The sequence below is a fragment of the Anomalospiza imberbis genome, chromosome 3 (assembly GCF_031753505.1).
Source record: "Anomalospiza imberbis isolate Cuckoo-Finch-1a 21T00152 chromosome 3, ASM3175350v1, whole genome shotgun sequence".
Taxonomy (NCBI): Eukaryota; Metazoa; Chordata; class Aves; order Passeriformes; family Viduidae; genus Anomalospiza; species Anomalospiza imberbis.
In genome coordinates, this window is record NC_089683.1 from 82,176,141 (window position 1) to 82,193,267 (window position 17,127).

Here is a 17,127-nt window from a genome sequence, read left to right on the forward strand (position 1 = left end):
TGGTACATGTCATATGACTTCTGCAAAGCGTTGACATTAACTGGAATAAAGAATAGTAAGCTACATAAGTAAAAGGTGTGGGTCAACTGGTAGGTGGTAGCTATATCAAAAAGAAGTTAGAGCAGATTGTAGGTGAACAGGAATTCATTTACCGTATCATTATTGATTGATTTGTGAACCTGATGAATCATTTTAGATCACACGCACACATTTGATCTGGATTAGCTTTGAACAAGTGATAATATTCCAGACATGAGATGTGATGGTTTGTGTCTACGTTGTGGTAGCTGCAGGAAAACGAGTAACACTTTTGACAGAGTAACCTTAGCTTCTCAAAAATGCTTAAATGTATTTGCATGAATAAGGAGTTTTAGTTTGTCAGAGTTTTGCAGCTGTAATGTTTGGTGCCACATCGTAGAACTGATACCCAGCAACGCCGAACCATTGCCTGAATCGCCAGCGTTGTAGTCTTGGCACAGAGGAGTAATAGGTGGTCTGTAATATGTCTGGAGTTGTGGAACAAAGGAGATCTCGAATCTGAAAGTGCAACTGGTGAAGGACACATCGATTGAACTGGCATAAAGAAGACTGAAGAGAGATGAAGCAATGTTCAAATGTCTAAAAGGGACAGCTGCTGGAAAAATGAAGTAATTTAGTCAAAAGGACAAGAAACAGTATGCTGAAATTATGGGAACAGTTTCATTAAATCCTAGGAAAAATCTTACAGCAATAAAAATAGTTAATTTCTTTATAGTTGGATAGAATAGTTTGCTTACAGGGGTTTTGAAATTAGTACTTTTTTGGGATTTTGAAATACTTACGAGAAATAGCATAGGTAGATCTGATTCTGCCCTAGGGCACAAAGAGAATTAGATGATTTCCTGGGGCAGCCCCACTGGTGGTGTGTGTGGGTTTGTTCTATATTTAATAATCAGACTAATTTAAACATCTGAATTTTCTTAGGCTATTTTATAATAAACCTTACCCTGAAGTGACAGTACTGTCAGTAATGGTGACATGGTTACCATTGAAGGGAAAATGTCATATTCCTCCTGCTGGGTGCAGATGGAAAAATATGCCAGTGGCTACTGCTGTTTCCTTGGCATGCTATAGCAATCCAGGATCTAATACTCTTCTTAGCCTCATAACACAGACCAAGTTAACAAATGGAGATTGCACTTTTTATATGGACAATGATACAAGTTCTATTGATTCCTCTGACTGCTTTCTTCACCTGATTTATTGTTACCTATTACCTTTTGTTCAAAGCTGTGGTTGTATTGCTGTTCTGTATTTCCTTGTGTGCTGGATAGATCCTGAATGGGGATACATGAGCTGAATGAATTTCATCTAAGTGATTTTGTTTACTTTTCACCCATTAACTGGCAATGTATAAAAAAGGCAATGTCATGTATTTGTCTAGAATGTCAGCTAATGAAAACAGAGCGACCAAAGCCGAACACATTCATTATCAGATGTCTTCAGTGGACCACTGTCATAGAAAGGACGTTCCATGTAGACACTCCAGAGGAACGGTGAGGGTTTTATTCTTGTTTTCCTTTTCACAATCCTTGTGCAGAAGCCTCAGCAGAGTCTCTGCTGGGCCTGCACAGCAGTCAGCACTTGGAACTGTGACATTCTGAGCAGTTAGTTAAAGATTTTTAAGTCAACTTCTGTAAAATATTATCTGAGCTCATAACTAGAGTGAGAGTTGCCTATGAGTAGGTGGGATGAGTGTGTTCAAATAAGCCAAAACTATGTCACGATATGTCTCTGAAGTGTTAAATTTTGAATATCCAAAGCCTGGATTGAAATATTTCCAGCCTTGCTGTCTTACTCCTCCTAATGTGCTCCTTTCTTTTGGCACAGAAACAATATGCTTATTATAATTTATTTTATGTTGGCTTATTAGTTTTTCTTGTTTCAGGAAACATTCACAAATGCTTAAGAATTAACTTTTTTAATGCACCAAAAAGTTTATTAATGCATGTAGGAGATATGGGATAACGCACTCAAATTTCCCATACTCTGTCTAAGATTACATGCACTGAATCTTCCCACTGTGGACATCTGTCCTTTTGAGATCAGTACTATGATCTGGCTATCATTTTTGTATCAGTAAATAAGCAACAACTTTGCTTTTTCTGTTCTGTTCACTTAGAGGTTTTTTTTTAATTCTGCCTTAGTACTGTGTCTCCACCCTGTTTTTTTTCTGTGCAGAGTAGTAGCTCACACTGCATTCAGTAATAAATACCACAAAAATATCCGATATCCCTTACTGGCTGAGCAAGAGGCAGCAGGTAGTGTGCTTGGTGTGGGGCTATGACCTGCTCAAGGGCTGCCTGGTGTGTCTGTGCTGCTCTGCTGGCCCTGCTTGTCCCTCCACAGGAACCATCACCTGGGCCTGCCCCTCAGTGTAGCCACAGGTTTTTAGGATGCTTGTAGGAATTTAGTTATCTTTGAGCATCTTTTTTGAGGGAAATTTGCAGAAAAGCCTGTAAGTTGAGTTTGTCTGTAAGTCCTCCTGTAAGAGGAGACAAAGACTTGAACATATGATGTGATTTAATAAACCATTTTCTGTGAAAATGTCTTGAAGCAAAAAGTCTCTTAAAAGAGCAATTTATTATTATGAGATACTATTGCATAGGAGATGACATGCTCTCAGGTATATTGTACATGGAACAAATGTTTTCAAGTTCCCACTAGTAAAATACTTACAGAATGAGAAGCTGCTAATTCTTGGAACTTTTCTGGTCAACTTCACCCTCTTTAAGAAAACGCAGGATTTGGAAGGAAGTTGGAGTGATTGATTAGTATGAGTCTTCTGCTGTGTAACATAAGGATTAAACATTGAAGCACTGTAGCATGTGAAAAATGTTGTGAACTATGCAATATGTTTTATAAGTTTCTAATAGAGGTGTTGGCTTGTTCATGATAGGGAAGAATGGACAGAAGCAATCCAGGCTGTAGCAGACAGACTTCAGAGGCAAGAAGAGGAGAGGATGAACTGTAGTCCAACTTCTCAGATAGACAATATAGGAGAAGAAGAGATGGATGCTTCAACAACCCATCATAAAAGAAAGGTAATGACCTTAGAAAATAACTTTTGAGAATGGTCTAGTTGCATAATGCAATATGCAGGGAATAGTATTTCAACATAAATTTCTGTGTATTATAAGATCAAAGTACTTATTTATTTCAATAAAGCTGAACTGCTCTAATTTTGTTTATTGGTTCAGCTGATACGGCACTTCTGAAAAACAAAGTTCAACCATTCAGGCATATGCTAACAGTCTTCTTATTGTTTGACTATTATTTCATCCTTTTGTTTGTTTGCTATTTTAGAAGTATGGTAATAAAATATTTCCTTTAGACAAGTATTTTTGCCCTTTTTCTCATGCAAATAATACCCAGTACAAATTAGGTAATTTGCATGAGAAAGGCTAGCAGGATCTGACTTTTAATGACAATTGTTTTTAATAACTTTGGAAATAACTTTGCTTTTGTTTTCAATGAAGCAAGAGAAAAAAGCATTTTTTTTTTCTGCAGTCCTTTACAGCTTTTGGTGTAAGTAGGAACATGTACATTGCTGGCTATAACATACTTGTGGTTGCATCTCCAGAGTCAACAGGTTAAACCCACAACAAAGAGCATGTTTTAAAGATGTGATGCCACTCAAAGTTTGCTTATGTGCCTCCATTTTGTCCTGTATGGACTACTCAAAGTCATGTCTCTCATTTGCTATACAGAGTTGATACGACTCAAGAAAGTCACTGAAATTGCATGAAAAAATAATAACCAGTTTACATAGGGCTGACTTTACTTTTTCTAGCTAGAAGTGAAACTTGTAGAAAACTAAGTATAAGTCTGCTGACAGAGCAAAACAGTCCTATAGCTCACATAACTGAATGCCTTTGAGTGATGAACAATACAAGAAATGGTGAACATTTCTCTATTTTCTAATAGAGCATGTTTTATTTGTTGTGCTACATGAAGCAGGAACCACAGAAAAGCCAGGGCTGAGAGCTATGCCCTTCAGAATATAAAAAGATGTCATAGGTTACTTTAGTTCTATCATGTCCTAATTTTTAAGAACTTGAGTTTGCAGTCTAAACAGAGTTCTTTTCTGCAGTTTCATTGTATGCAAATTTCTAACCTTTGTCTGCTATAGAAAAAGGTAAAATCAGTTATAGAGAGCTGTAACAATACTCTGAATATATATTGTCAGGCTGACTTTAAACCTTTTGCCTGATGGCATGTATATTTAATGACTGTGCTCCAGGGTAAAATATAAGTGACAGCAAGACAGAGGCAGTGTTTAAGATGTGTCAGCCTTGTGAGAGGCAGTGTGATTATGTGGAAGGGATTTGAGTCTGCTCTGTTAAAGATCTGAGCACTGTTCCAAGCCTGTGTATCCTCTTAGTGAAGTACAAAACCACTGCATAACACTTTCATAACACATAACATTTTCCAGGTGTCAATATTAATGCTGTCTGATACAAGTAGTTTATCTGGAATGTGCTCTCCTTGTTCACAGTGCAGTTTCCCTTACAACAAAAGGGGTTGTGGGAACAGGGGTAGGAGGGTCAGTTTTGTTTCTGTCTTGACACTTGTGCTTTAAGAAATGCTGAAATAATATGGTGGGACAGTGTATGGGCAGCACTATGGAATATTTAATGGCTTTGGCAACAAGCCAAAAGCAAGCTCTACAAAACAAAGCTGAAATGAAGACTGTTGATATTCAACATCTAATAACAGAGCAAAATAACAGAACTAGAAAAAAAAAGATAAATAAAAAGGTAATAAAGTGAAAAAAAAGAAAAAAAAATAGAAACAATAGAGGCAGAACTCAAGAATCCCACAGCAGATTTCTATCTGTTGGAAGATGTTAATGAAAGATGCTCAGAAGTTTTTGAAATAAAAAATATGAAGTGACCATTATGACAGGGAATTGCCACTGCCTCCAACTTCATTGAAATTGTGAAAAATAGATCTTTTAAAAACTGTTTCTGTTTTGTAGAAATGTCTCTGAAAAGCTGTTGTTTAGGCTTTCATAGTTGTTAATGTAAACAGAACCATATCAGTTATAATGACTTAATGCATTTTTATTGATTTTTTTTTTGTATTGGGTATCTTTCCTTTAAGGGATTTTTACACAATGTGTCCTTTTTTGACAAAAGCTTGTTTTGTCACCTGATTTTACATCAAAGCCCAGTGAATTTTGCTTGTGCATGCACCAGATGGTATACATATGAGTAGAAGAGCATAATCAGATTAAGAGACAAGACAGAGAGGAGTTGGGCCTGTTCTTCTCTGAAAAGGTAGCAAAAAGAAAGCAGCCTTTAGGATGTGAAACTTGATTTGAATAAACATGACAGCTACATCCCTGCTTAGATTAGCTGGAAAAACCAGAAGCACCTCTTTTCCCCAGTTTTTTAAAATGGTGTCAACATGCAATTCAAGTTTTACATATCACTAAAATTTGTAATACTCAAAATTCTTAGCAAGCTACTTTTATTTCTTGCTGTACTATTACTTCTTAGTAGAGTTTTTCTCTGATGAAATCAGATGAAAACTCCACATGGTCTGATAATTGTGCACATCAGGAATTAAAAAAAAAAAAAAAGAGTTAGTTTCTTTGGTAGGAATATTTATTAGGTGTATACACCTACATTAGGGTGTATTTTTTTGAACCGATCATCCATAAGGGATGGTGTGTTTACATGGTCAACAGGTATTTCCTTAGGGGAGTAAAAGGTTTTATAGAAAGCTGAACATCATAATGTTTTTTTTTTTGGTTAGTGCAGTCTCCTGTGGCTTAATTGCTTTTTCTTTGTTTACAAATTTGATTTGCAGGATGCAGGATGAATAAAGAACAGATTTTTCAGAGGAAGCCTAAAATTAATGTAATGAAGAAAAAGGTTCAAAACTTGGAGTACAGTAGGAATGAAAAACTAGGGAAAATCATGAAGGAGAAAGAATCCAATCTTATGGGAGCCTCCAAAGTTACCATCTTCCTTCAGGTTTAGGAAGTATTTCCATTTTTCCACCAGTTTTCAGTACACCCCTAGCTATGGCATCTGTGTTTTTATCTCCCAAGGTCTTGTGTTCTTTGGCAGACTTTTTGAGTTACCCTGCACTGCGTATCATCTCTAAGCCTTCTGCTAAGCTTCTAAGGAATGAGAGCATCAGGAGACTTTATTCTTAGAACTAACACTACTGCCATAATGTGCTGTTAAGCCATGGCTCAAAATCTTGCAAACCTATTACCTTTCTCTTACAAATATACATGTATTTTAAACTTGTTTTCACTGAGCTTGCATCTAGATTCATGACTACTTTGCTGAACATTATGTAAGCAAATTTTGGGCAAAGTCTTTCAGTTTGACTGATCTGCTGCCCTTAGCATCAAAGCATCAAATCCATGCCTGTGATCAGTTGTGCCAAGATCCTCCTTCTGTGTATAGGCAAAGGGGAGCTGGTTTTATTCACACTCTGATGGTCACTCTCTAATTCCAGTGTCTTAGAAAAATCAGAAATGTTGGAGAAGTTACTTCTTTGAGGCTGCTTTATGATCTCATAAATTTGTGACTGTTAAAGGGATAGGTTGTTTACAGTCACTCAGTCACAGCTCAGTATTTTTTATCAATAAAGCTGTCAGCCATTGTTTGTCAGGGAGCACGATGGCTTATGACTGAAGGATTCTGCCCTGAATTACTCATCTTCTGCTTGAATTGTGTTTTGAATGCATTTTTAATTTTTATGGGTTGTTGTCAATATTCACTGCTTTTTCTCAAAGGCAGTTGTTTTCTGCTTGATGGTTGTCATAGAACCATCGAGTAGATAACCTGATTTTCCAAATTGCTGAACTGAAAGTGATCATTGAGAAGTCCTACCTTTAGCTGATTGAAAATGAGGAGCCACACAGTGTTGTGATCACAGCTTTACATACTACATCATGCACTGCGAGTTATCACACATTACAGTAGTTTTTGGAAAAGTTGACTCTTCAAGGATTTGTCTATAGTAATAAAATTTAACTTTACACTCAGTTGTGTAAAGTGAGTTTTCTTTAGGTAAAAACTATACCAAGCCTTTGAAATCTCTGTTACCCATATTTCTTGCTGGGATAAATGCAGTTTTGTTCCTCCTGATGTGAGGTAGTTTGGGCAGCAAAGCAAGATCTGTCACTGCAAAATGTTTGTGTGAGCATCAAGGTTAGTTTGCTTAGAAGCTACCAATCAACAGTTAGATGGGAAAAATATTTAATTCCTGTCGCCCTGATTTCTTAGGATTTTCTAAAACCTTCTGAGTTTACATTCTTGCAGAGAACTTTCTCACACAACTTTCTGTAAACAACCTATTGTTTTGCATTCTTTCATAGAGGCGGAGAAATTTGATGGCCTGGTAGTTTGTCCAGTGTCGTTGGAGAGGTGGCACATTCATCCTCCAATCCACTGGCACCTTTTGAGAACTATAAATGATTTGGAGTCAGAAGAAATAAATTGGTCTCTTCATCGTGACCATAGCTGTGGTGCGTCGTTATACCTTGTGTCATCTGGTGACAAATTCCTGTTGATATAGCTAGAAAATTGATGTATGGGAAGCATCTTCTTCTGAATGGAGCTTTGAAATGGAGTGTTGAAGACCTTTTGCAGCTTTGAAGTTGAAGGTTGAACACTTAAAAGCTAAGGAATTGCACATTAATGTGGTGGACAGAACTTCAGTTCAACCTCTTATGTGAGCACATTGCAAACTGACTTTGAGTGAGCAGCTGCATAAATTACTTTCAGAGTTTGTCAACAGCAAATTCAGATCCACAGTAATAGTATCGTGCACTTGAGCTTAAAGGAATTAATAATTTCAGAAGGTAATTTTTCCCTTTTTTCTCTCGCACAAGTATCGTGCACTTGAGCTTAAAGGAATTAATAATTTCAGAAGGTAATTTTTCCCTTTTTTCTCTCGCACAAGTGAATATATTTTGCTGCCGCTATTTGCAATCGCACACCAGAGATATGCCCAATGCCTCTACACCTGGAATGTATGTAGGCAGTGTTAAGAGGTTATTTGTGGTAGAGATAAGGAAAGTACTAATTCACTTGTGGAAAATACAAGTAGAAGTTTATCCAGAGCAAGATATTCAGGCAGTTATTCAACACAACTGCCTAAGGCCACAACTAGTGATAGAAAGAGGCGCCGAGAAGATGAAAGATGATCTTTTTTTGCTCACAAAACAGCATTAAGTCTATTTAACTTAGCAGTACTGAGACTCAGAGTATAATCACTCTTTAAAAATGTTTTGAGGTGTGCTTTTCACAAAGGAAGAAAGGTCACTGATACTGTGGGACAATGCTATAACAAGAATAGGTGAGTTTCAAAGCAGCTTTCAGAATCTGTGGCTGCTTTTCTCAAGTTGCAAAAAACAGAAGGACTTAAAGGTCTTTCTCAACCTAAACAATTCTGTGATTACAAACTTAATCACAGAATTGGACCTGTTTTTGTAAACTGTTCTTATTTTATTGGTAACAGGGTTTGGTTATATGTTGGCGCTTAGCCTAGGTCTTGCTTATCCTTGCTCTTGTTCCTTATAGACAATGAATGATTTTGACTACTTAAAACTATTGGGCAAAGGCACGTTTGGCAAAGTTATCCTGGTCCGAGAGAAGGCTAGTGGCAAATACTATGCTATGAAGATTTTGAAAAAAGAAGTAATTATTGCAAAGGTAAGAAAGTTTATATTTTTAGTATTGGGTCATTTTAAAGAATGGAATAATCAATATTTAATACATAAGGTATATTGATTTTTGAGGATAACTTAGTTTGATAAAAGTATGTGTGTATCTTCAGAAAACAAGAATGCAAAAAAAAAATATTTATAACCATTTTGCATGCCTTTTCCCAGTATTTTATAATCTGAAATGTCCTAAAACACTGAGAGAGTTTATTGGGCAGCAAGATATTGCAATCTGAGCTTTTACAACAAAAAGTGCATTGTGTGGCATATTGGATACTTCACATTTTTTTCTAAGTCACTTGCAGGTTTACTCAATAAACACATTTAATTGAATGGGCCTGTGGTCTGTTCCTGCTATGTTGTATAAGATTGCTATGCATGGGACTAACAATGCAATTTTTTTCAGTTTTTGAGAAATAGGAAAAGTCTGAAGCTGATGTCTGCAATTGTGGTTTAAACTGGCATTGTCCAATCACTTAAACTTGATTAGTGTCACTGGCTCTTGTGCATGGTCATAATATCACTCAAGCTTAAATTTAGATCATCTACTCTGAGTTTTGTTTTTAGCAATTCTGAAGTTTTGAATCCCACTTCCACAGAAGTTGAAAGCAAGAAACCTACATACATTTATCAACATGAGACACAATTAAAAATAATCCCATTATTAAATGAGGATGTTTTGAGGGACATGGGTCTGAGTGATCTTTTTCAATACTTGAGTTTGACAATATCAGTATCCATAAAAACTGAATGTGAATAGGTAAATACTATTTTACATAGATTAAATATTAAAATATCCTTCAGATTTATATGGTTTTCCTATTGACCTATGAAAATACGGTTTACAAGGGTCTTGCAGTCTATGTTCATTGTCTGTCACTCCCTTTCTGATAGCTTTAGAATGTGTAGATCAGTTGCAATTAAATTTAGCAGAGGAGTGGAGGCCACAAAGACAAATTATATTTCCTTGAGTATCATTATAACTAGCCCTGTTACAGAGGGAGAGACTTAAATTTATGTCTTCAGCAGTGAAAAGACTGACCTATGAATTCTACATGCCCTCAGCAGCTGTCTTGTGTGCCGTGGCACCTGGTCAGCATGTGCATGATTTTGGCTAACAGCAGCAAAAAGTGCCCTTTTCTTCTTCATAGTCAGGAGATACAGGAAGAACAGAGGCTATTGCTGCTGCACTCCTCTGATTCTGCATGGGAAGGAGCACCTCAGTGGCCCTCCTTGTAAGACCTGGCAGCAATCTCTGTGGTTTGCCCTGTTGGTCTCAGAGTCTGTCTGGTTGCTGCGTGCTGAGCTTCAGTCTCCAACCTGACATCCTTGACCAGTGTTCTGCTCACCCCTGGCATCTGGGGATCCTCAGGAGATCTTGTGAGCTCCTTTTCTGCAGCTGCTGGCTTGTATCCTTCCAGCCTTTAGAGCATTTCAGCTTGTTTCTTTGTACCAATAACATACCAAAAAGATTTTTAAATTTTAGGGGTTTTCTAATTACATTGTTGCCTGCTACAATATATCACTGACATTTTAGAATTGATTAAAGATGATTATTGGGAAACATTGTCTAAGGTTAGCAAAAAAATCTTGTTCATAGAAGTATGTATAAAGGTAGAGAAATTTTGAAGAAATCAGAGATAGAACTGTTTAAGTTTGAATTTAGCCCAGTCAGGCTGTGAACATGCAATGGGGATTTATCAATAGCATTTAGCTCTGGAGATCAGTGCTAAGGATATGGTCACTAGGTAGAATAGATCTGCAGTCCCAATTCAGCATAGATTTGCAGTCCCAATTCAGCATGTAAGTGATATATAATATACACTCTAGAATCACAGAATAGCTTTGGTCGGAAGGCACCTAGAAGATCATCTTGTTCCAATGCACCTGCTGTGGGCAGAGACACATTCCACTAGACCAGGTTGTTGAAAGCCCCATCCAACCTGGCCTGGAAAACCTCCAGGGATGGGACATCCACAGTTGCTCTGGGCAACCTGTTGCCAGTGTCTGACCTCTCTCTCAGTAAAGAATTTCTCCCTAGCATTTAATCTAAATCTCTCTCCTTTTAGTTTAAGACTATTCCCTCTTGTCCTATGGCTACCTGCCTGTGCAAAAAGTAGCCTTATAAAGGCCCTAAGCATAGTATGAAGCAGAAAGGTGGTACACTGACAGCTATATAGCATCTGCCCAGTTCAGACTAAATCTGTTTATTCTGTTTACATGACAGATTAATACTGGACTTACAAGGAAACTACTACCAGTATTACAGACTCCTGAAGCAACTTCAGAAAAACTGGGTGTTGCTAGCTTTTTATGCCATATATCTGGTGAACCACAGAGGTTTTAAAATAAATAAATAGATAAATGAACCTTTTGTGCTTGTTTTTCTCCTTGAAGTGTGGTGTTTTTTTTTTTTGTTTTATTGTTTCTCCCTGTATATCGCTGTAGTGTATATATCCAGTGTTGCACTGCTATTCAGCTAAATGGCACCATAATTTATTACCACTGACTGTTGTTGTTGTTGTTCAACTTCCTATTTTGACAATTTTTAAAGTCTAATTTAAAGCTCCTGACATCTGTGTTTACTTTCCAGTTTAATAATACCTTATCTTCAGATCATAGTCTGATAAGCATGTGTGTAGTACAATAATGTTATATTGGTATTATTTGTGGCAATAATAACGTGTACTCTGACTAAATATATTTACTTCTCTAGGTTTACAATAGAAGTTTGAGTCACACCAGGGTAGTCTTTAGTTCTGTGTAACATAAAGCTCAGCGGTAGCTTAACACTACAGAAAATGGCTGGACCCTCCCAGTGGCTCCTGGGTGTTTCAGGCCTGGCCCCTGGCAGCCTGGGGAGGGAGATTCACAGCATGTGTTACATGCAGAATTGTATAAAATGGCTGTGTATTCATGCTGTGAATCCCCTAGGCACTGTGCTTTTCTCCCTAGCCCTCAGGAGCTGCTCGTGCTGTAGCTCAGGGCAAGCCCTCTGCCCGCCGTCCCCATCCCCCCACCCCTGGCCAGCTCTGCTCTCTGCACACCTGGTGGTGTGACAGCCATGCCCCTGGGGCCTCGCTGGCACCCCCCAGGCTCCTTCTTTGCCCCCTGTATGGTGCCCACCCCAGGGGCTGGTGAGAGGGCCTGTGGTGGGAGCAGGGAACAAACATGGATGAGCTTGCCAGGAAGCAAAGGTTCACAGCAACGGCTCAGTTTCCTTCTCTCACTTTGGTACGGAGCTCTCTTTTATCTTTCCCGTTTGGGCTCATAGACAGGAGAGTGTCACTGTCTCTCTCCTCCTTTCCAAAAAGTGCCTCTTTTCCAAATTGTGTCTGGAAATGAGTTGGGGGTTGTGTGGACATCTCCCATTCCCAAAGATGAGGTCAATGTCCTTAGGGATGCTCAGCCAGGTCAGAGGAGCATTGCTTGCTGCTGGGCTCCTAAAGACAGTTCGGGTGGATAAAAGCAAATCCAACACCAAACCAAGTGAAAGTTTAAAACCAGAAAACCTGACTTAACACTTGGCTAGATGAGACTGGGGTTTATATTTGCCTGTCAGTTATTCCATGTGTACATGTCTCACACATTGGTTTAGTCTCTCTGTAGATACATTGTTCAGGTGATTCATACCAGAGCTGTGAAGTTGTGATGACTATGTTTTTAAGCTATCAAATCCAATATTATAATGTCTTTCTTCTCTGAATTGAATGTAAAGGCTTCATTTTTAAGCAAGAAAATAAGGAAACCAAATAAAATATGTTAAATTGGTTTTTTGTCAAATATTTCCTCAAAAAAGTGAAGATTCCTTCATTTTTCAAAACTGTACTGTAGCTTTCTCTTTTTGAAAGTGTTGACCTTTTCCTTATAAGTAATTAAACAACAATTTTATATCTTAATTCAGACCTACTTCTTCTCTTTATTTCTCAGGATGAAGTGGCTCATACTCTTACAGAAAGCAGAGTATTGAAAAACACCAGACACCCTTTTTTAACAGTAAGTTTTGGGAACTAGTTTTAAGTACATTAGCAGGTAATATTTAACATTCATTATGAACGTATTTTACAGAGTTTGAATTCTTTCTCATGATGATTTGTAAACAATCAGTAGCTATCTGGTGCTTATGATATCGTTGACAAGGATATGTAATTAAGAATTCAGAAATAAAATTTCTAATAAATTTGTAAAGCTTTACTGTACTGAAAATAAATTTAATTGTAGAAATGTGTAACTGTTGTGCAATTTTTTGCAGTTTTTGTATATGAACACTTCTAAAGTAAAAGTTATTAATTTCACAGAGGTGTGAGCATTTTTACCAAGACAATTTAATTAAGAATTCAGTAAAACAATAAAAATAACTGTTTGATTTGTTCAAAATAAGAAGCTCACAGAGCCACAAAACTCAAACCTCACTACCTTTGTCTTCATATAGTTAATATTTAATAGAAGGGAAAGACTGAAAAGATGAAAATTTTGAGACTCATGACAAATTACAATTAATTGATTTAACTTTACAGGTGACTTTCTTCTGTAGAAGTAATTTTGATTCCTCTTGTTTGAGAATTTATTAAAAAATACTTCTCTTTATTTCAAAATGTAATAGCCATGCTTTTTGAGACAGGGATTTTTTTTTTGTATTAAAATTTCAAAGTATAGCATGGAAGCTTTCCTATTTAGAAAAACTTAACTTTTTTGGAAAGCAGAGAATTGCATTTACATTGGTGGACCAAAATATCCTTGCAAATTTAGTAATGATGAAAGAGGTTCTACAATGTATCTTGAATTAGAGTGTAATGGTAAGCAGGAGTAGGGCTCCTTTTGTTGCATCAAAAAATGCAATAACGGTACTGCAGTTGTATCTTCTTACATTTATGTTATTCTTCAGCAACTTTTGTAGTAAGATATGCAGTTTAGTCACATGTAGTTTTACTACATTTCATTTCTTTTAGGCCAAGTCTTTATCTGTAGATTTTCTGTGGTATCATTGATAAGTCAACATGAATAAATCAAAATTTTTAATTAAGATCATAACATCTGTTGCAACTTTAAAATTATATGGAAATTAATATATTAATTTGGCACTTAGCATCCTTAACATTCCATAATATGAAACTAGAAAGTTCTTGCTTTGGAAATTAAAACATGCTGGATGTTGAGTTTTATAATTTCATTTGGGAGAAATGAAAAAGATTATGATAATCTCTCTCTTCATGGGCACTGTGGAAGTGGACATCATAGAGTACAGTGAGTGGAAATAGCTGGTACTGTGTGAAATTGTATGTTTTAGTACCCATTTAATACTTTCTTGTAATAAGCATGATGTTTTCATATCAGTGGACATGTAGCAGAGATGAAGAAACACTTGAAGGTTTTTGTGTTAATTCATCTCAAGCTCCAGATAAAAAGTTATGCTTTTATTTAGTCTTAGAGTTCTTACCAAAATCAGAATTTTCTACTTAAAAAGATAAAATTTTGTTACAGTTTAAGTGCAAGACATTGGGTTAATATAAGATGTTAACTGGTTTAATTTTGCTGTTTTCTTTGCAAGTCCTTGAAATATTCCTTCCAGACAAAGGATCGTTTGTGTTTTGTGATGGAGTATGTTAACGGAGGAGAGGTAAGTTTAAGAAAGATGTTCTGCACTTGTAATAGTAAGGCTGTCTTTGGATTACTCCTCTAAGGTTATATTTTTTCCTTGCCTTTTTGCTCTCTAGTATAATTAAAGAACTATTATTTAAAAAATTGAACTGTTTTGTTTTTAAAAAAATAAGTTGACGTAGTTTTATAACTTTTCTGTCAAAACTAGTTCCTCTTCTGAAAAAATTAGACTTCTGTATAGTGAGAGATAATTTAATGCTAGAGAAATAACTACATATACTTGCTAATTGTTCATTTTATTTAAGTATATTTTAGCATGTTCTGGCATTAAACAGTCATAATCCAGTGTAAACAAGCAAAAATAATGTTGACGAGTGTTACTTTTGTCCTAATAAGAAATGTTTGCTCTCTTTGCTGTAACTATTACAAATATCTGTTGGAAAAGAGTGGAGCATTCATGTTTTTTATTGCTTGTCTCCACTTCACTTGCTGGATACTCTGGAAATTTCAACTAAAGTGCTGAACTTCTTAGAGTGTTGTTACCTTTGAAGCCATTGCTGTCCTCCAGTGCCTTACTAAACAGTGAAATATCAAAAATGATACCCAGCAAATGGAATTAGAGAACTGCAATCAAAGAAGAGGGCTTTTATCTACCTTTTAGGTGCTGTTTGCTATTCACACTGTTTTCTTGTTACAAGATGAACTGGGGGATTTTCCTTATTTTGTCAACTATATGCTTCTTGCTATTCACACTGTGTTCTTGTTACAAGATGAACTGGGGGATTTTCCTTATTTTGTCAACTATATGCTTCATGATAAAGGACTAAGTGTTTCCACTAGGAGGTTTTTTGTTAATTAAAAAACTCTTTCTTCATTGAGGAATTGCTGTGTGATGATACATAATGTTTTGCATTATGTTTTTGCTGTCTTCTTCTGCAATAAAACTGCCTAGCTGTAATCCCAATGCCTACAGCCCATTGGATCCCAACTTGCCCTTGGCCATCCTCTACCAGCCATGCCTAAATATGGTGCTATAGGATTCTCATACTGGGAGGATGGCTTGTTTAACTCAATGTGTAAACCCAATTCTGCACATCACAAGCGTTGAACCAGATACAAAAATCTCCCTCAGTAGTAAAGGGATAACAGCCTTCTCTTGGACACTCAGCTGGCTTATTTGACATTGAATTTACATCATCAATATTAAGTCAGTGCGGTCTGCAATGAATTTTAAGTATTGTCTTATAAACTAGCTAATTCTTCATGGTTTTCCTCTGTGTAAGATCTTACTGCATTTCTGTCATCTCTGGGGAGACAGTTTGAAAATTGAATTTAGCTATTTGTCTTTTTTTTCCATCCTGTTGGAATGCAGAGCAGGGCCCACAGAGGATGTTTTCAACTCCTTTCTTATGATTGAGGATGATCTGGCTGTATTTTGGTCAATTATAGTTCAGTCAATGCATTTCTTTGCATTGGGTGGAGTAACTTCATGGCTACAGCTGCAAGTGTCATGTGTCATGGGTTTGTGGGTGGAAGCCTGCTCTTGCTTTGGGGATTGCAATTGCAAGGTACTTGTGCCAGGATTGGATTGCTTTCTTTCAGGTATGGTGCTGCTGTTTTTCAGTGTTGCTCATGTACTTTTTGATGGTTCTCTAATTCAATGAAGCTAACTCTGAAGTTTTGCCACAGTGGGAAAAAATGGCCTTTTGGGAGTAGGCAGTATTCTCTGAGGAAACTCTCTTGATTTGCCCGCATGCTTCTCTTTGACTAGAGATCTAGAATAGTAAGTCGTCTTTTTTAATAGGAAAATCTTTAATCTTACCAAATTTTCTTGTGAATTTCAGACTTTAGTCAGTGTCTTCCAAAAAATACAGAGGATTTCATATTTGTAAAAATAGCCTTATTGCTAACTCAGTCACTGAAAGTAAGTTGCTCAAAGTTTAGCCAGCATTTTAGCCTATATAATTCACAGACTTTTTTCTTTTGCTTCTTCTATCTACTATTCTGTTTGTATTTCAAGAAAGTTACATTTCCCTGTGTATTCTGACTGTCCAAGGTGTTGAAAATTCAACTTTTAATTATGTCCTTCCACTGCGAAATTGACTGTAGGTGTACTGTGTTGCTTTTGATTCTCTCCAGTGCTGTGCTATCTTCAGTGTGTTTCTGTTTATAATTCCTTTAGATTACATATTTCTTTTTAGGTAAACTGTTGTGCCTGAATCAATTTGTTGGGAATTTTCATGGATTATGTCTTTCAGGAGCACTATTATCTAAACAGTTCTCCTCATGAAGGAGTTCTTGGAAGTTTGTATACATATTCTTGTCTCCTGCTCAGGTGAAAGCAAGAAAATACCACCATTTAGGCTTATGCCCTAGTACAGTAATAAAAACTGGTCAGCAGTAGGAGTCTTTGCTTCCTCTTTCTATAGCTAGAAAAGAAAACATCAAAGAAGGGGACACAGAACTTCATACTGGATGACAAGTAGTTGTGTTAAATGACTGTAAGCAAGAATCTTTTATATCTATTAAAAATCTGTAATCTATTAAAAATGTGATCCACAATGAAGTTAATATGCTTCCACAGTAGTAACAATTTATCTTTGCCTTACCTTGCCTATGTAACTCCAAGCTGCTTGGGCTAAAGTTAATAAAGAAAATGTTACAATGAAAATGTAATTGCATCAGGTTAACCGGTCTATGTGTGTGGTCTTTTACAGTGTACAAAGCATTACAGTAAAGAATTGTCCTTCAGATTCCATTAAAAAAAAACCCCAGAATGTTATATACTAGAATAT

General features: G+C 36.6%; 1 protein-coding gene across 3 annotated transcripts in view; it reads left to right on the forward strand.

Annotated features, from left to right (window-relative positions):
- Positions 1–17,127, forward strand: part of AKT3 (AKT serine/threonine kinase 3) — a 147,897-nt gene that overhangs the window by 87,719 nt on the left and 43,051 nt on the right. For all 3 annotated transcript variants that reach the window (XM_068185416.1, XM_068185415.1, XM_068185417.1), the window contains exons 4-8: positions 1,424–1,535; positions 2,939–3,083; positions 8,592–8,723; positions 12,665–12,730; positions 14,283–14,351. In XM_068185416.1, the coding sequence (XP_068041517.1) occupies positions 1,424–1,535; positions 2,939–3,083; positions 8,592–8,723; positions 12,665–12,730; positions 14,283–14,351 (524 nt within the window). The remainder of the gene's footprint in view (positions 1–1,423; positions 1,536–2,938; positions 3,084–8,591; positions 8,724–12,664; positions 12,731–14,282; positions 14,352–17,127) is intronic.